The 15,794-nt window shown below is 43.4% G+C and overlaps 1 protein-coding gene across 3 annotated transcripts in view; it reads right to left on the bottom strand.

The window, feature by feature from the left end:
* The window catches only part of PDE5A (phosphodiesterase 5A), a 146,735-nt gene that overhangs the window by 28,119 nt on the left and 102,822 nt on the right, over window positions 1–15,794 (bottom strand). For all 3 annotated transcript variants that reach the window (XM_018049176.1, XM_018049177.1, XM_013964453.2), the window contains exons 12-14: window positions 9,800–9,946; window positions 4,673–4,798; window positions 2,850–2,944 (exon numbers count right to left, since the gene is read on the bottom strand). In XM_018049176.1, coding sequence (XP_017904665.1) covers window positions 2,850–2,944; window positions 4,673–4,798; window positions 9,800–9,946 — 368 coding nt within the window. The remainder of the gene's footprint in view (window positions 1–2,849; window positions 2,945–4,672; window positions 4,799–9,799; window positions 9,947–15,794) is intronic.

Raw genomic sequence — 15,794 nt, 5'->3', positions numbered from 1 at the left:
TGGCTCTAATTATTACCTGTATACCTTGTACTATACTTTCAGATCCTTTCTTCTTAAGCAATGCCATTAACCACTCAGTGGTCACCACACCAAATAAAATACACAGCCTGGTTTTCTAGCCCTCCCTCAAGAGGGTCTTCTAACTTCTGCTTGTTCATCCTTTTGCTTTTCATTCTGACTAGTCAGGCTAGCCATCACTGCTGTGCCAATGAAAATGTCCACTTCATGGTATTTCTGGAGTATCTTCATGTTCTCTCCTCTCCAAATCTTACTCACTTCAAAGATCTGGTTTAACTCCGACTTCTTCCCTTAACAATAAAGATGGGCTACACTGATCATGACCCATCTCCTTCTCTATCGAACACTTCCAGCCCATGTTGTTAAAGAACACAGGACTTACCAGATACTTTGACATTAATCACCACTGTTTGAGGAGACAATAAAAATTCCTGGAGAACAGGAAATTTTACGTGTTTATAGCTCTCTCCCTAACAAAGTACAGGCCCCAGTAACTGCACATTATCTATCTGCCTAAAATGTAGGATAATTTCACTAAATTTACATTTATAAAACACAAATCCTGAATCTAACCAAGTAAATGCATCTACCACAGTCCTCCTATATGGACTACAGGCCTAATGGGGGAAAATTTCTCTGCATAGGCAGATGTCTGTTCTTCAGCCACTCGCTCCTGTGACTGTCTGTGTTTAGTATCCATCTGAACCCACTCTTCCCACCATCCAGCCATGTGGGGGAGGAAGGCGCAGGCAGTGAACTCTCCCCCCAGGTATTTCACTGGCATCCTCATAGTGCTCCTCATAAAGGCAGTCTTCCTGAGCCAGGAAGGAACCAGAGAGTCCGATCAAGAATCAAAACCGCTTCCTAAACAAGGGCTCTCTTACTTCGGATGTTCTGATGAGATCTTCAAGAAGAACGAATGACGGCAGTTCTGCTTCTGACTTTGCTACTTCATGAGGGCTTTTTCTCGTTTTTGATGCATTGACTTTTATTTCTGTGCTGCCTTTTATTTGGTAAAGGTCTGGACACAGTACACCTTTCTAGAAGTCAGTTCTTTATATGGAAATGTTTCTGACGCTCTTAGTCTCCCAAGAGGCCCCTGGTTAAGAAAATCCTCCTTGAGATACCACTTGTTTATCACCAAGAAGAAAAAGAGAAACATCCCTGGGACATTCTTGGCTTCCTCTACTCAAACCACAGGGATGTAGGAAAAAATAAGTATCTCTGAAGCTCCTTTAATTTATTTTTGAAAGTTGTTATTACTTGGCGCAAGTCTACTTTGTGGTATATGTGGAAGTAAGATCCTGCAGTCTTTTTCCCAGGACTTTTTTTTTTTTGAAGAGAAGATGACGTTTCTCCAGATGTTTTTTCCTGGGTGATTATTTTTAAATAAACAAAGGGAAAAAATAGCTGAGTCCTTTTCTTCACTCTGAAGTGCGGCAGTATGGCCAGCCATACAGTAACAGTCCATACCCTGATGACACGACGCTCAGGGCTGAGGGAAGAGAAGGCCGCCCCGCTGACTGGCCCCCAGCCTGCTCTCGACTCCCCGCCACACGTCTCTTCGCATCACTGCTCCCGCGCTGATGTGAGACTCAGGACCACAGTACCTTGCAGAGCGCCGAGGGCAAAGGGCGCATCACGCAGTCAGTTCTCCAGAACGTCAGATTTTAGAGAGGGAACAGCTCGCCTCCGACAGCCAGGCCAGAGCGTGCTGTCCTTTCCCATCAGTGGTCGGAAGAGGGCGTGGTTGCTACATTGCTACAATTCTTTTGACATCAATTTTCCACTTACTGTATTTAGATAAAGGGGATGTGATTAGAGAGCTTCCTGAAGTTCTCTCAAGATATCAGATATCTGGAATTTCCTAGGGAGATACATGCATTAGCTGAATCACTTGCATACTTTTAAAAATGTTCAGTAATAAGGAATTTTCACCAAGAAATGTATGCTTTCAACTAATTTGCTCCAAGAAAATAAGTGTCATGATAGCATTTATGATGTCATAATTCTGATGATCACCGTTAGAATCGCGTTTGCCATTGCAAACGTTACGTGAGCACGGTCCACAGGTGAGCCTGAACACCTTGTCTGAAGAATTAGCATCTTATACTCTCAAAAGCAGTCCCAAAGCAGGCTTCTGATGACGACAGGACTATCACCAGCACCTGAAGCTAAGATTCATTTTAACACTTAAAACTGTACCAGGCATTCTACCCGGTAGTGAGGTGCATTATGTCTTAAAAAACTTATGTCCACCCTGTGAGTAGGAATGCTATTATCTTGATTTCACAGAGGTGAGCAGCCCTGCTCACGATCACACAGGGACTCTGTGGCGAGGGGGAGGACTCGAATCCGGGTCTGAACTCAGAGCCCAAGTTTGCCAGTCCTGTGGTCTACTGCCTTCACTAAGACCAAAAGCCTCTTTATGGATGGCACTGACTAATACGTAGGATCGAGCTAAGCACTTTTTAAGTGCTATCTTTTATTCCAGGGTGAAATTCTACCTTTGATGTACTAGTCTTAATAGTTTTCCAATGAAGCTCTTAAGCCTGGTGTTCATAAACTAAAGCAAAACTCCTGGTAATTATCCAATGAAATAAGATTCTCAATGTAAATACTTTTCGAACTTCAGGCCAGAGATGTTCCCGATGTGATGTTGGACTTGCATTATTCTCTCCATTTCCCTTAAATAAAACCAGAGTATGTTATGGGACCCTGACCAACTGAAATTTCGTACCATTAGAATTTGCTGTGGCTTCTACTTTTAACAAGACAGCCCTACAATCTGAAAGAAACACCCTCTTCTGCCACTGGGGCAAATGGCTTACCGCTGTATGTATGAGTTATTGACACCGCGGTGATCCAGATCATGGCTTAAGGCAGCAATCAGCAGTGCGAGTATCTCCAGGTCCGTCAGCCTCTTCTACATGACCGAAGACCGTGGGGAGAGAACGAGAAAGAACCGTTTGGTAAAGCACGTTATGCTACCTCTTTTCACCCATCACGTGGTTTTGTCCTCAGCACTTTACATATGTGCTTCTTTCTAGTCACAGAGGACTCACGCTAGAATCCTTTCCTGCAGAGATTGAATCAGTCATATTTTGTATTCAGAATGGGATTATTATCAACAGAAAAAATTAAGATGCCTCACACAGTCAACAATCTGTCCATGTGCTGTCAATGTTTTCTTCTTAATTATCTACAAACGTGCAATAATCCAAACTTCCAACAACTGTCTTCCCTCTGAATTTTTGCAGGGAACTTTCTGCAGTCCCTCTAGATTCTGTGGCCTTTTCTCTCTGCCAGTTGCTATATACTTCACTCTCTCATTAGGAGCACAGACGTGATTACTAGCCAACAATAGGGAAAAAAAAGACAAGGAATGAAAATTTGGCTTTGAAAAGTTGCACAATATATTCCAAAGCCAAATACAGGTTATTTTTAATACCCGCCATTTGTATTATCTACTCAACTATTCTCCTTCATTAGTAAGAAAACATAGGTGAAATTATTATCAGCTCTGTTCTGTTGGACCTCTTAACATTCTACATAGTAATGTCTACAGCATATACAAAAATCACCATTCTATTATTATTCACAAAAAGCAGAGAGAGGCTTCAGTGATACAGTCCTCATGACTGTCTCAAACCCCAAAATAAATTCACCTTATTTCTTATAAATGTTTGTTAGAGTAGGAAAATACAATCATGGTATTTGATATGTCTTCTTAAGACAACAATCACTTTTTTTGTAGCTCTAGCCAGCCTGTTAGAACATGCACTCAATGAAAGTCGAGACAGAGGATAGCATTTTTAGAGTTTGTTAAATAAAAAAGAGCATGGAAGCTCTGAATTAAAAACAGTCATAAGACGGGTGCCTGGAATCACTTACCTAGAACAACTAGTCAATTCCCAGTGAAGTTAGAATCTAAGGCCAGAGATGTAGAAATCTGACCTGGAAAGTAACGAACTACTTGACTGTCTTCTGCGCTGATCTTCCTTGTAAAAGCCTCTGGTCATGGGTATGAAACAAAACCTTTTCCATGAAATGATATTTATAAATGTAGCGCTCCAGAGAAAATGTGATAGAGAACCCTGGGCCCATCTCTGGAGCCAAGTTCAGGACCCGAGTGGTTTTCGAGAAAGTCTACTCTGGAGCAGTTTAAATGTGACTGTGAGAAGCTGGATACTTTTCCTTTTACTGTGGAGTTTCCTCTGAAGGAGGTATTTATTTGGCCAAAGACTAGTAACATGAAGCTATTTAAAAAATTTTTTAAGCATGCAATGTATATTATATATGAAAGAAAATTAGAAATTGTTTTGCCATATTGGTCTTCTTGACAAGGGAGACAGGAGACAAGGGTTCATTCCCTGGGTTGGGAAGATGCCCTGGAGGAGGGAATGGCCACCCACTCCAGTATTCTTGCCGAGAAAATCCCATGAACAGAGGAGCCTGGTGGGTCACACTCACACGGGGTTGCAAAGGAGTCGGACATGGCTCTTTTGCATAGCACAAGCACACACAAGACAATCTACTTCTAACTGGCAGTAAGTATTATTCTCAGTCACCACGAGTGCACATTAAGAAAACTGGAAGGATATGCTGTAAAGCAACGAGATGTCTTAAATGCATGAAGGGCTCTGAGCAGTACCTGGATCTTGCCCGCCTTCAGTGCAGCAAACATGCACTGCGCTGTGTTAAAGGCGTGTCTCCAGTTATGATAGGCGACGCTCTTCCGATAGTTCTTCTTCACACTTAAAATCCACTTGCAAAGGACCTTTAGGAGACAAGGTGTGAGGAGTCAAAGTAACTGCTAATGCTTATCCTGCACTGTCCAAAGCATGCACATCTGACCCCAGGGCTCGGAGGGACGCACTACAGGTGACGAGACTGGCATTCGGAGAGGAAGGTTGCCCAAGGTCACGGTGCATGTGAAGGCTAGGGCCAAAATTCCAGAGTCCACCATGCAAACCACGGTGCCAACTAAATTAGATGTAAAAGGCAAGGCAGCTCTAAGAAAGGCAGGGCACAGACTAGCTTTTTAGAAGATACTATGTCCACATGTGATCAGCTGGGACAGTCCACAGTCGCAGGTGCACGAATCCACGGTCAGGGGGCCGCGCAAGCAGCTACTCTCCACTCTCATGCTCTCTTTCTGTACGTCCACAGAGGTGTTCGTGGGGCCCTTCTGGGGACAGACTGGGGGCAGGGCACACAGCACACATCCAGGGACAAACTAAAACTCCACGTCGTAGTCTCTGTCCCTTTAAACGATTCTTAAATATTCAGGCAGAGTTACTGCTTGGTTACCAAGAAGTAATAAAAAACACACACACACACATAAAGCCCTGGTGAGTGTGTGTACGTGTGTGTGTTTAATCTATGTATTTTAAAAGATGGAGAAAAAAAGGACAGACTGTTCAGAAAATCTCACAAGCTAGGTTTATTTAATTCAACTCCTAAGTGGTGGATTTAACAAAATCCCCAGGGGATTCATGGGCCCTAAGCATGATAATTTTGTGTTTGTGTTAGCATCAGAGTCTGCCTCTCTTCGATTCTGAATGATTTACTATGCTTTGGGGGATCTCTAAAAATAAATATGTGCTTCTCTCTATGTATATTTATGGGGATATTTCATACACAAAAGCCATTGCTCTGGGGAATGGAAAAAGCACCAGGGAAAAGAATCCTGCTTTAATAATATTCAACACAGTTTGATTGGCTGCAGAAGTAGGCCAAAAACAAGGTTTTTTGTTGGTACAAAATTGCTTATAGAGGATTTGGCAGAAAAATCAATGCTTTCATATCCTCCCTTTTCTTCTCAGGTCTCTTTCTTCCTGTTCTATGACGGAGTTCACAGAGAATTCTGATAAAAGGAACCCAAATGTCCCCAAGCTCTTTTACCTACCCCTGAGGAACCATATTTCCCAGAGGATTTTTGAAGGCTAAGACTGACATGTGCTGACCTGAAATACACTACAGCATGACCATTTCTGAAAAAAGTTGACCCCGAAGGTAATAGATTCATCTTATTAGGGGAATTTGAAGTAAGAACTATTAACCTTCTTTTGATATGTTTAGAAAGTATACAGTGAAGTCTTGCAGAAAATTGTCTAGTTGCCTGATTCTTTTGCAACCCCCTGGATTGTAGCCCTCCAAGCTCCTCTGTCCATAGGATTTCCCAGGCAGGAATACTGGAATGAATGGGTTGCTATTTCCTTCTCCAGGGGATCTTCCCAACCCAGGGATCGAACCCATGTCTCCTGAATTGCAGGCAGATTCTTTACCACTGAGCCACCTGGGAACTCCTGTTGTAGAAGATTACTGGTGATTAAACATAGAATCAAGGAAAATAAGCAGGTAAGCCCAGATATTTAACCTATGGGCATATCTCCCTACTAATCATAAAATCTGTAGACATAATTAAATAGGCATGTATAACATATAATGGGAAATAACGGACAAAATAATTATGAAACCTAATCCCTAATGGACTACTCTCTTCTTCTTTTTTGGGGGGGCCATGCTGCACAGCTAGTGAGATCTTAGTTTCCTGACCAGGGATTGAACCTTGTCATCCTAAGTGGACCTAACCACTGGACCACCAAGGAACTCCTGATTCTGCTTCTACTGAGATGGGCCTGTTGAACTGAGTAACCCAACGACTGCCCCATTGTATCTAGTAACTAGATTCAAGTACAGTTTTGTATTCTGTTATCAGAATGTTCTTAACAGCATTTAGGAAAATTATGGTCTGATCTGTTTAAATGCTTGGTGGCTATGCCTGGAGTGTTCAGACTTGTAATACGGCCTTTCGTACAGGACTCCTGAACAGCTGTGAGCAGTTTGGAAGACCCTAGGGAGCATGCTCAGTACAGTGAATCAGTCTCCAACAATTACAAAGGTTTCCTAAGTCCTGAGCAACATACTTAAAATTCTGTGCGAGGAAGCAAAGAAAGAAAACACAGCTCAGCTCCTGCCTTCAAGAGTTTCAATCAGTAGCAAAACTAACAAAGGCACACATATAAAGGAAATAAGTGCACGTAAAAATGAGAACACAAATTTATAAACTGTCAACAGGATTCCAAGTGGCATGAAGTCAGTCCTAGAAAAAGTTTTCCCAGGAATAGAGACTGTTGTGTCATGCTTCAAGGAAGAAGTATGCTGTGGTACAAAGTGGAGCGGACTTGGAAGTGGACAATCCTGTCCATTCATGGGAGGAATGGCTTGTCAAAGACAGATGGTAAAGGAAAACAGGCATAGCACACGCGGCTTGGTAAAGTAAAAGAGTCTGTTTCAGAGATCCAGGAGAGTTCCAGGAGAGAAAAGGTCTGGAAGCCAACAGGGACAAGAAGACTTGCCTTATCTTTCAGTAGGAAGGATTCTTTGTCAGGACACCTTATGATGCTAACATCTTTTCTAGCAGCAACATTTTAATCATCCTAAAATTATATCTGAAATGTATAGTGACAATAATATCTGAAATAAAACAGATGCGTCACCAAGGCAGGAAGGCCAACCAGAGTAATAGAGACGTTCAAGCTGACACTGGCCAGAATCAGAACAGAAGTTACTCAAATGAAAAGCAGAGGAGATGAACGAGACACCGAGGAGAAATACCTGTCTAATGGACAAACATTCAGTGAAAGGTTTAAAAATAAAATGAGAGAGAAATTCAAAGGACTACCTTCTTATCCAACACTCAAATGCTATCTTAAAGCTTATGTTTTTAAATTTACTTTTAATTGAAGGCTAATTGCTTTATAGAATTTTGTTGTTTAGAGCTTATGTTTTTAAGAAATAAATCAATTTATGTAATAATTTCATAAATAGGTACAAGGATCATATTCCTGTTCTGGCCAGGCCCTTTCAATAGAGCCATTACCGGTGCAAAGTATAGGAGATCTCAGGAATGAAAAGGGACCTAAGTTGCTATCTAGATTTATGTAAGTCCCATAACTAGCAAGCAGCAGAACTGAGACTCACATTTAGATCTTCTGGCTCTAAATGAGATCTTCATTCCATTAATAAAGGCTTTACTGTATGAGCTCTATGGGGTAATATAACCATGGTCAAATCTGGTTTAGAGAAGGGATTAACTTTCTACTTAATACTTTCGTATTAAGCCAAGTATACAAGTGTGCACACATACACACACATACAAATAGACAATCACACAGATGCATGTATAATTCTCGCAAGACCCCCATAGGGAAAGTCATACCATTATTCCCAATTAACAGATTACAAAACGTGAGAATGTGAGCAATTAGAGCTCATCACCAGTAGAGTTATGACTAAAATCCAAGAACCTTCTACTTCATCATGCTATGTCTGGAGCTTCCCTGGAGGCTCAGATGGTAAAGCGTCTGTTTGCCTGCAAGGCGGGAGACCCAGGTTCGATCCCTGGGTCGGGAAGATCTCTTGGAGAAGGAAATGGCAACCTGCTCCAATACTCTTGCGTGGAAAATTCCATGGACAGAGGAGCCTGGTAGACTGTATAGTCCATGGGTTCGCAAAGAGTCGGGACACGACTGGGCTACCTCACTTTCACTTTCACGCTAAGTCAGTTTCTTCATTGGTAACACAGGGACAGTAATAACCAAAGGACCTTTCTTGAGAGCTTCTTGAAATAATTAAATGATATGATATCCCTTAATCAACACACTCTAATAGGAGTGAACTATTACTAGAGTCTCCAGATTGTGTTTTCACCCAAGAATAATATAAAGTTTGGTGAAATTGAAGGAAGAACCAGATTTGGGCCCCCAGTAATACCAGAGATGACCCTGTATTAACCTTAACTATATCAGAGTTCAGTTCTCAGACCTAAGTCAGGCTCTGAGATCAGGGACAACTCATCACTAAAATGTGTCCCTAGCACAGTGCTGGGTACACTGTTTATTGTCAATAAATTTTCATTTTATGAATTAGTGGAGGCCTTCAAGGTATTTACATATCCACAAAGGAAATCCATATGAGGAGACTGGACATTCAACTGACGGGGAAAAAAAAAAAGACAGCTTTAAAGGCAAATTACTGAATTTCTTTTTCATATAGGCCTTTCTGTTCTCCCTTATTCTTTGATGCAATAACACAGGCATTATGAAACAAACTAGAATTTCCTGAAATCTCCCCAACTGGTATGAGAAGGGACTGATCTCAGTCTTGCTATTTTTAAGAGGCAAGTAAGGTAATTGGCTGCGGTTAAAGTCAGTCTTCATCTTCACTCCATATGCGTGACCCTGTCTGAACCAAGAGCTTGGCTTCACATCAGCCCCTCTGCTCCCTCATTTCCAAAGGCGTTCACTCTGTTTGGGTCCTGTGTTATCATAACCTCTGCAACCAGATCTTATTACTTCCCTGCTTAAGATTCCTCAGTGACTCACCACTGTTTTCAGGATAAAATCCAAATTCCTCTAAGCGTACGAGGACCCACGCGGCCTGCTTCTCACCGTCCTCCAGCTGCCCTCCTGCCACCGTCAGCGCAACCAGCGCTCCACGCCCCACCCGCCCCTCAGCTTGCTCTCTCTGCCGGGAACACCCTGCCCCGTTCTGCAGCCTGCTGCTTGATACGTGTAGGAACCCAGTACATGTCTTCTCAGTGGCTGATAAGCTTCCTTCAAACATTCTGGGTCTGTAAGAGGTGACAGTATATGAATCTTCATTCATACTTCATTCATCTTCATTTCATACTGAAACTTCATTCCATACTAGCATCCAAAACTAATTCTCTTCACACACACACAGTTTCCAGAGCACATCGCTACAGTCCTACCTCATGTTTCATCTGGAAGTTCTGCACAAGGTTGAGGTCAGTGAACATCCGGATTGTGCACAGTGCCGTTTCCAGGTCAGACAGCTCAAAGTCGCTGAAGCTGAAGTCAGTGATTTTAAGGGTCTGGGCAGATGGCACCACAGCAGCCTTGGGTAAAGGGAGGGGAAGAAACGAAGTGAAGCTGTTGATCAGAGCAGCACAAATGCAGTTTCCTTGCTTTGCTTTCAGAAATGGCACGTTGGACTTAGCTTTTTCTTTCTAATGTCATACACTAGAAATATTTTACTACAGAAGTTATTCCTTTTTTAAATAACTGAGCCCCTTGTGGTAACTGATATGCTTCTAAGTAAGGCCAGGTGGAGAGAGGGTAACTGTACCTGGAACACTAGGCAGATCTAAGGAGCCCAGTGATCCAACCGCTTTATATTTCCTCAGTGTCAATTCACTCAGCAGATATTTACTGAGTAGTTATTCTGGACCCGGCCCAGTACTATGGACTGAGAATAAGTAGTGAGCAGGATAAAGATAATGTTCCAAGCATTTTATGTTTAATTCTCAAGACGACCTTTTGAAATGGATACTCTAGCTCCATCCTTGGTTTGATTTTTAATCATCTAATGGTAGTAAACACTTGCAATTTCTTCAAATACACCTTGCTCTTTTTAAAAAATCAAGTCTTTTTACCTCCTGCTTCTCTTACTTTCTTTAACTAAAGGACTTCAAGACACAGTTCCCGTCCAAATTAGAGCTCTTAATAAATGCCCTTCAGAGCCAAGCCCACTGTGGGAATACCTGTTTAATCACACAAAATTCACTACATGCGCTTCCCTGTTTATCTGCTCCTAACCACGCTGGACTGACAGGTGGCGCTGAATCTTACACATCTTTGTATCCATTGTATCTACTGATGGATATAGTTCTGATATTTGTTAATATGAATACTTATTAAATGAATGGGAGGGGAAAAATCTTTCTCTTCACTTGATTTGAGTTACAAGTTACAAGGTCTGGTTTTAAGGTCCCAATTCCTCCTAGAAAGGTGAAGGCCATTGATTTTGAGTTGGAAAACTAGCAGATGTATTCATTCCAATCTGTTTTGTTTGGCATTGAATATTTTTAAAAATCACCATTATTTGTTACATTACTTAAAATTGGGAGATTTTAACAATAAAGCGGTTTAACAATAAAGCAATTTCTGGTCTTTCCTGAAAAATCAGGCCACACTGAGCTTCAATTCCCATGAAGCGACTCGCCACAGCCAGCTGTCCTCCCCCAAACCCCCACCCTACACCCCTAGGCCCCTCAGACTGAGCAGGTTTTGCTCCCAGATTCTCTCCCAGGCCCCCCACTGGCATGAAAACTTAGAAAAACCTCACTCCTCAACCCTCTTGACTATTTACTCTGCCAGCACTTTAGCGGCCTTAACCACATCTGGCTGAAATTCATCTAAGAGGCTTTAACTTGGTGTGGGGCAGAGGGAAGAAAATACAGAAATCTCAATCAGGTTCCTTCTAATGTTTTTTCCTTGATTTTTTCTAAACCCCTGAAGTTTCCTCTGAGTATCTGCCATATCACTTCTTTGCTCTCACTCCACCTTTTTGTGAAGTGAAAAGGTCAAACAGAATTATAAAACCGTATGGAGCAACCTCGAGCTCTCCCCTACCAAGCGGCGGGCACGTGCACTCTGTGCGTCATGACTGGCACCTCTTACGCATACCAGACGTGTTTCAACCTTAAAAGAAGGTCACCCTCTTCATACTCCAAACTAAGGCTCTTTCCCCGAGCCCAAATTTCACGAGACAATGTGCCTTCCATCCAGCCGGCTCCATGGGCTAAGGCACGGGCTGGAGGAGGGGAAGGGAGGGGGACTGAAATGTGTGGGTAAATGGCTGTGTTGTTTACAGCAGCCTCCAGCATCGTAAGGCTCTTTCCCCGAGCCCAGATTTCACGAGACAATATGCCTTCCGTCCAGCTGAAATGTGTGGGTAAATGGCTGTGTTGTTTATAGCAGCCTCCAGCATCGGGGACCGAGCAGGCACTGGAGTGGAGCTCGGAAGTGTGGAGGTGGGAGCACACCTACCTTTTAACTCAGAGCAGATAACAGCTGCTTCTCTTAGACATTGCACAAGAGAGCAGATGTTCATTCCTTAGGGCATCATTACTCTTAGAGCAGGAAGTTGTCTTTCGCTCCTTCCACAAAGGACATTCTAAACACCATGGGACACAGACAGCCAACAGGCCTGGTGCCTTGCTCCATTACACACTCTAACTCCTGAGCACTCTCTTCCGAGAGAAGAGACGCTTTTCTTCTGCTTGATCAGCCTCGACACACCATGACTCAACCTTCTGAGCTGATCTAAGGGGGGTGTGCAGACATTTTCCTTCAGAACCTTGTGGTCAGTGATACAGAGGTTCCGGATTCTTGGGATCGCTTGCTAATAAGTCATGAGAAAGTCATACATCATTAAAGCTCTCATAAACTACTTCTCTGACCATCGCAAGAGAAGTCAACTTTGTTTGCCCTGAAAGGGCTTGGGATACAGGGGATTTGAAATAAAACATACTGCCTGTCATTCTAACTTACCATTTATAAAATAAAATATTCTACATCTTATTAATAAGCAGGGGAAAAGATGTGGTGTGTCTGGGAGAGGTTATGTATCTACAATTCTGGGTTTTCACAGCTTCTTCCTTTCAGGGATGGTTTGTCAGAATTTGCAAAGTGAAATCTTTGGTGGGTAATAAAACTTATGATATTGAATACTTAACAGACATAACATTTTATAGACTCTGTAAAGCAATACAGTGCTATAGATATATATATGTATTATGACTGAATAACCCAGTTCAAAACTTCTGGAACTGATACCACCTAACACTGTTCAAAGGTCTTCCCTGGTAACTCAGAGATAAAGAATCTGCCTGCAGTGCAGGAGACACGGGTTTGATCCCTGGACTGGGAAAGTCCCCTGGAGAAGGAAATGGCAACCCACTCAAGTGTTCTTGTCTGGAAAATCCCATGGACAAGAGGAGCCCGGTGGGCTATAATCCACAGGATTGCAAAAGAGTAGGACAAGGCTGAGTGACTGAACAACACTATTCCACACTGCTATTCTCCCACGTGAGCGCACAATGCTTGTGAATTCTTAGGGAAAAACAATTAGATATTTGCCTGCTTAATTTGAATAGAGTCAAGCCTTTCTAGAGTTGGGCATTCTGCTGCTGCTGCTGCTGCTAAGTCCCTTCAGTTGTGTCCGACTCTGTGCGACCCCACAGACGGCAGCCCACCAGGCTCCCCCGTCCCTGGGATTTTCCAGGCGTTGTAATCCATGTCAAATTAACCAAATACCAAATGTCAAAAAATATATATACAAAGCTCCTTGGATAAAATATTTAACCTGGCAAACAGTTTGCTAATATAATGTCACTTTTCTTCTGAGTCCTTTAATTACATCTGCCACTCAAACTAATAAACTAGTAATCAACTATTAATAAAGAAACTATTCTTCATATGACTCTTTAGAGGAAATTCATTTAAGTCCCTTTTTTATTATGACTCCTTTTCCTAAGGCCTTGATCCCTTTTCACCATTCTTGCAAAAATTAAAAACAAAGACAAACAGCTCTGGAAGTGAAATTCACTAAGGGCGAAACTGGACACATTGCTCCGTGGTCTTTAATCAGAACCAGTTGTTCTGGATGACCCTGGTGGTCCAGTGCTTAGGAATTGTCTGCCAGGGCGGAAGACACAGGTTTGGTCCTGATCCGAGAGGATTCCACATGCCACGAGGCAGCTGAGCCTGTGCGCCGCAGCCAGTGAGCCCGGCACGCCCCAGCCAACGCTCCACAAGAGAACCACCACAGGGAGCAGCCCTGCGCACTGCAATGGAGAAAGCCGGCTCGCGGCAGTGAAGGCCCGGCCATGAACAAACACACCTTATTTAAAGGTTCTTCCCTGGTGGTCGAGAAAAATCTGCCTTCCAATGCAGGGAACTCAGCTTCGATCCCTGTTCAGGAAACTAAGCTCTCATGTGCAACTCAAGCCTGTGCACCACAACTACGGAGCCTGTATACAAAAGGTGCACAGGCCACGACTAAGGCCCAACGCAGCCAAAATAAAACAAATATTAAAACCGAAACAGTCATTGTGAACACCATCTGACTGATAAGGAACTACATAATAGACTGATCGTGAACCAGCAACATCCCAGATCAGCCACATTTGCATTTTGGCATGATGATGTGAAAAGCTGACTCATGAAAAGACCCTGATGCTGGGAAAGATTGAAGGCGAGAGGAGAAGGGGACAACCAAGGATGAGACGGCTGGATGGCATCACTGACTCGATGGACGTGAGTTTGGGTGAACTCCAGGAGCTGGTGATGGACAGGGAGGCCTGGCGTGCTGCAGTCCATGGGGCTGCAAAGAGTAGGACACAGCTGAGTGACTGAACTGGTAATGATCATAAAAAGAGAAATCTGAACGCAAGGTGAAGCACATGGTGAAGCCATGTTTGCTGTTAGGGGCTCTGGTCCCGACGTCCCACTGACTTTGTCACCCCAACAAGACATGCCACCTTTGCCTATTTTCTCACCTGTAAAATGAGGGGGTTGGATCAGATCATCGCCAAGGTTTAATTTCTCTCTGCGACCACACAACTAGGGTTTCTTACTGCCTTTTCACTTTGGAACCCAAGGCCACCCTGTGAGTGGCAAGTAAATCTTGCCAGTGACATTCTTGTATAGGTCCAGGCTCTGTCTCCAGTTCTCTAACCATTTAGATAGATGGTGCACCCTAGCTGTTATGGTTATCCTATGCTTTTCATGCTTGACTCCTCACACAGGAGAGAGGAGACATTCCTCCTCCAAGAAGGCTTAAATACAGGATCCTAGCCTCCACCATGAGAGCAGAGGAGGGTGAGACTGGTTACACAGGGGCCTCTATACTTACTGCAGTAACACCCTAAATGGAAAATTAAGTTTTCAGAAACTGCCATCTGTGTGTGTGTGTGTGTTGTTGTTGTTGTTTTTCACATGTAGGGGTAGGGAGGTGTCTGCATTGTGGCCATTTGTTTTCAAGGTTAATTAATACTCACTCACTTCTGGGTATCCTTGTTTCCCCTCCTCTGCCTGGACTACAGCCCTCACGTCATCATATAGCTAGTCCTTGCCCGTTTTTGTATGTCCCAGCTGCACCCAAGATCATTCTGTGGTAGACCCTGTAGCAAGACTCTATTAACACAATGTCTACATCCACCTTTTCCGGGCGAGCCTTTGTTTTCCTAAGAGTCAAGAAAGCTCAAAAATTTATTTCCTGGACTCCCTCTCATCTAGGGTTCCAGATGGAATTTGGTTTCTCCTGTGAGGTATACTTGAGGGAGACCTGGATTTCAAACTAACACATGAGGAACCCATGTTCCTGAAATGTGGTTCCAGAGGGTATCCAAAGCTGTGGAGGCTGCAGTTCCAGCAGAAGCTTTCTGACTCCCAAACCATGCCACCCTGGCTGCCTCTGAAAGGAGGTGCTATTAATGGGTTTCTGATTCTGGCTTCCATGGGAGTTCCCACACTGAGCCAAACTACAGTTCTGTTGTAGGACTCATTCCTGAGGTCATCCAGCCACCCTCTCCAATTCTGTGAAAGCACTTAATTATTTTCTGCTTTAAACAGTGAAAGGAGCTTCTGTTATCTGCAGCTGAGTCCTGATGGTGCTCTCTGGGCAAAGTGTCGGTGGGCAACAGGTTCTCAGGGTGAGGCCTCTGGGTCAGAGAGCTCTCTTGGACTTGAAGGCAGAAGAGAACCGAGTTTCCTTTAGAGCAGCACCTCTCGAAGTATGGTTCCGGCGTCTGCAGTGGCTTCTGAGAACTTGCTGAAAATGCAAACTCCTGGACTGTAGCACAGAACACAGACAGTGAAGGGCAGGGAAGCCTGGCAGGCTACAGCCTACAGGGCTGCAAAGAGTCGGACCCGACTTGGTGACTGAACGGCCACCAGCCA

This window comes from Capra hircus, chromosome 6 (genome assembly GCF_001704415.2).
Source record: "Capra hircus breed San Clemente chromosome 6, ASM170441v1, whole genome shotgun sequence".
Taxonomy (NCBI): Eukaryota; Metazoa; Chordata; class Mammalia; order Artiodactyla; family Bovidae; genus Capra; species Capra hircus.
This window is presented reverse-complemented; position numbering and strand designations above follow the sequence as displayed.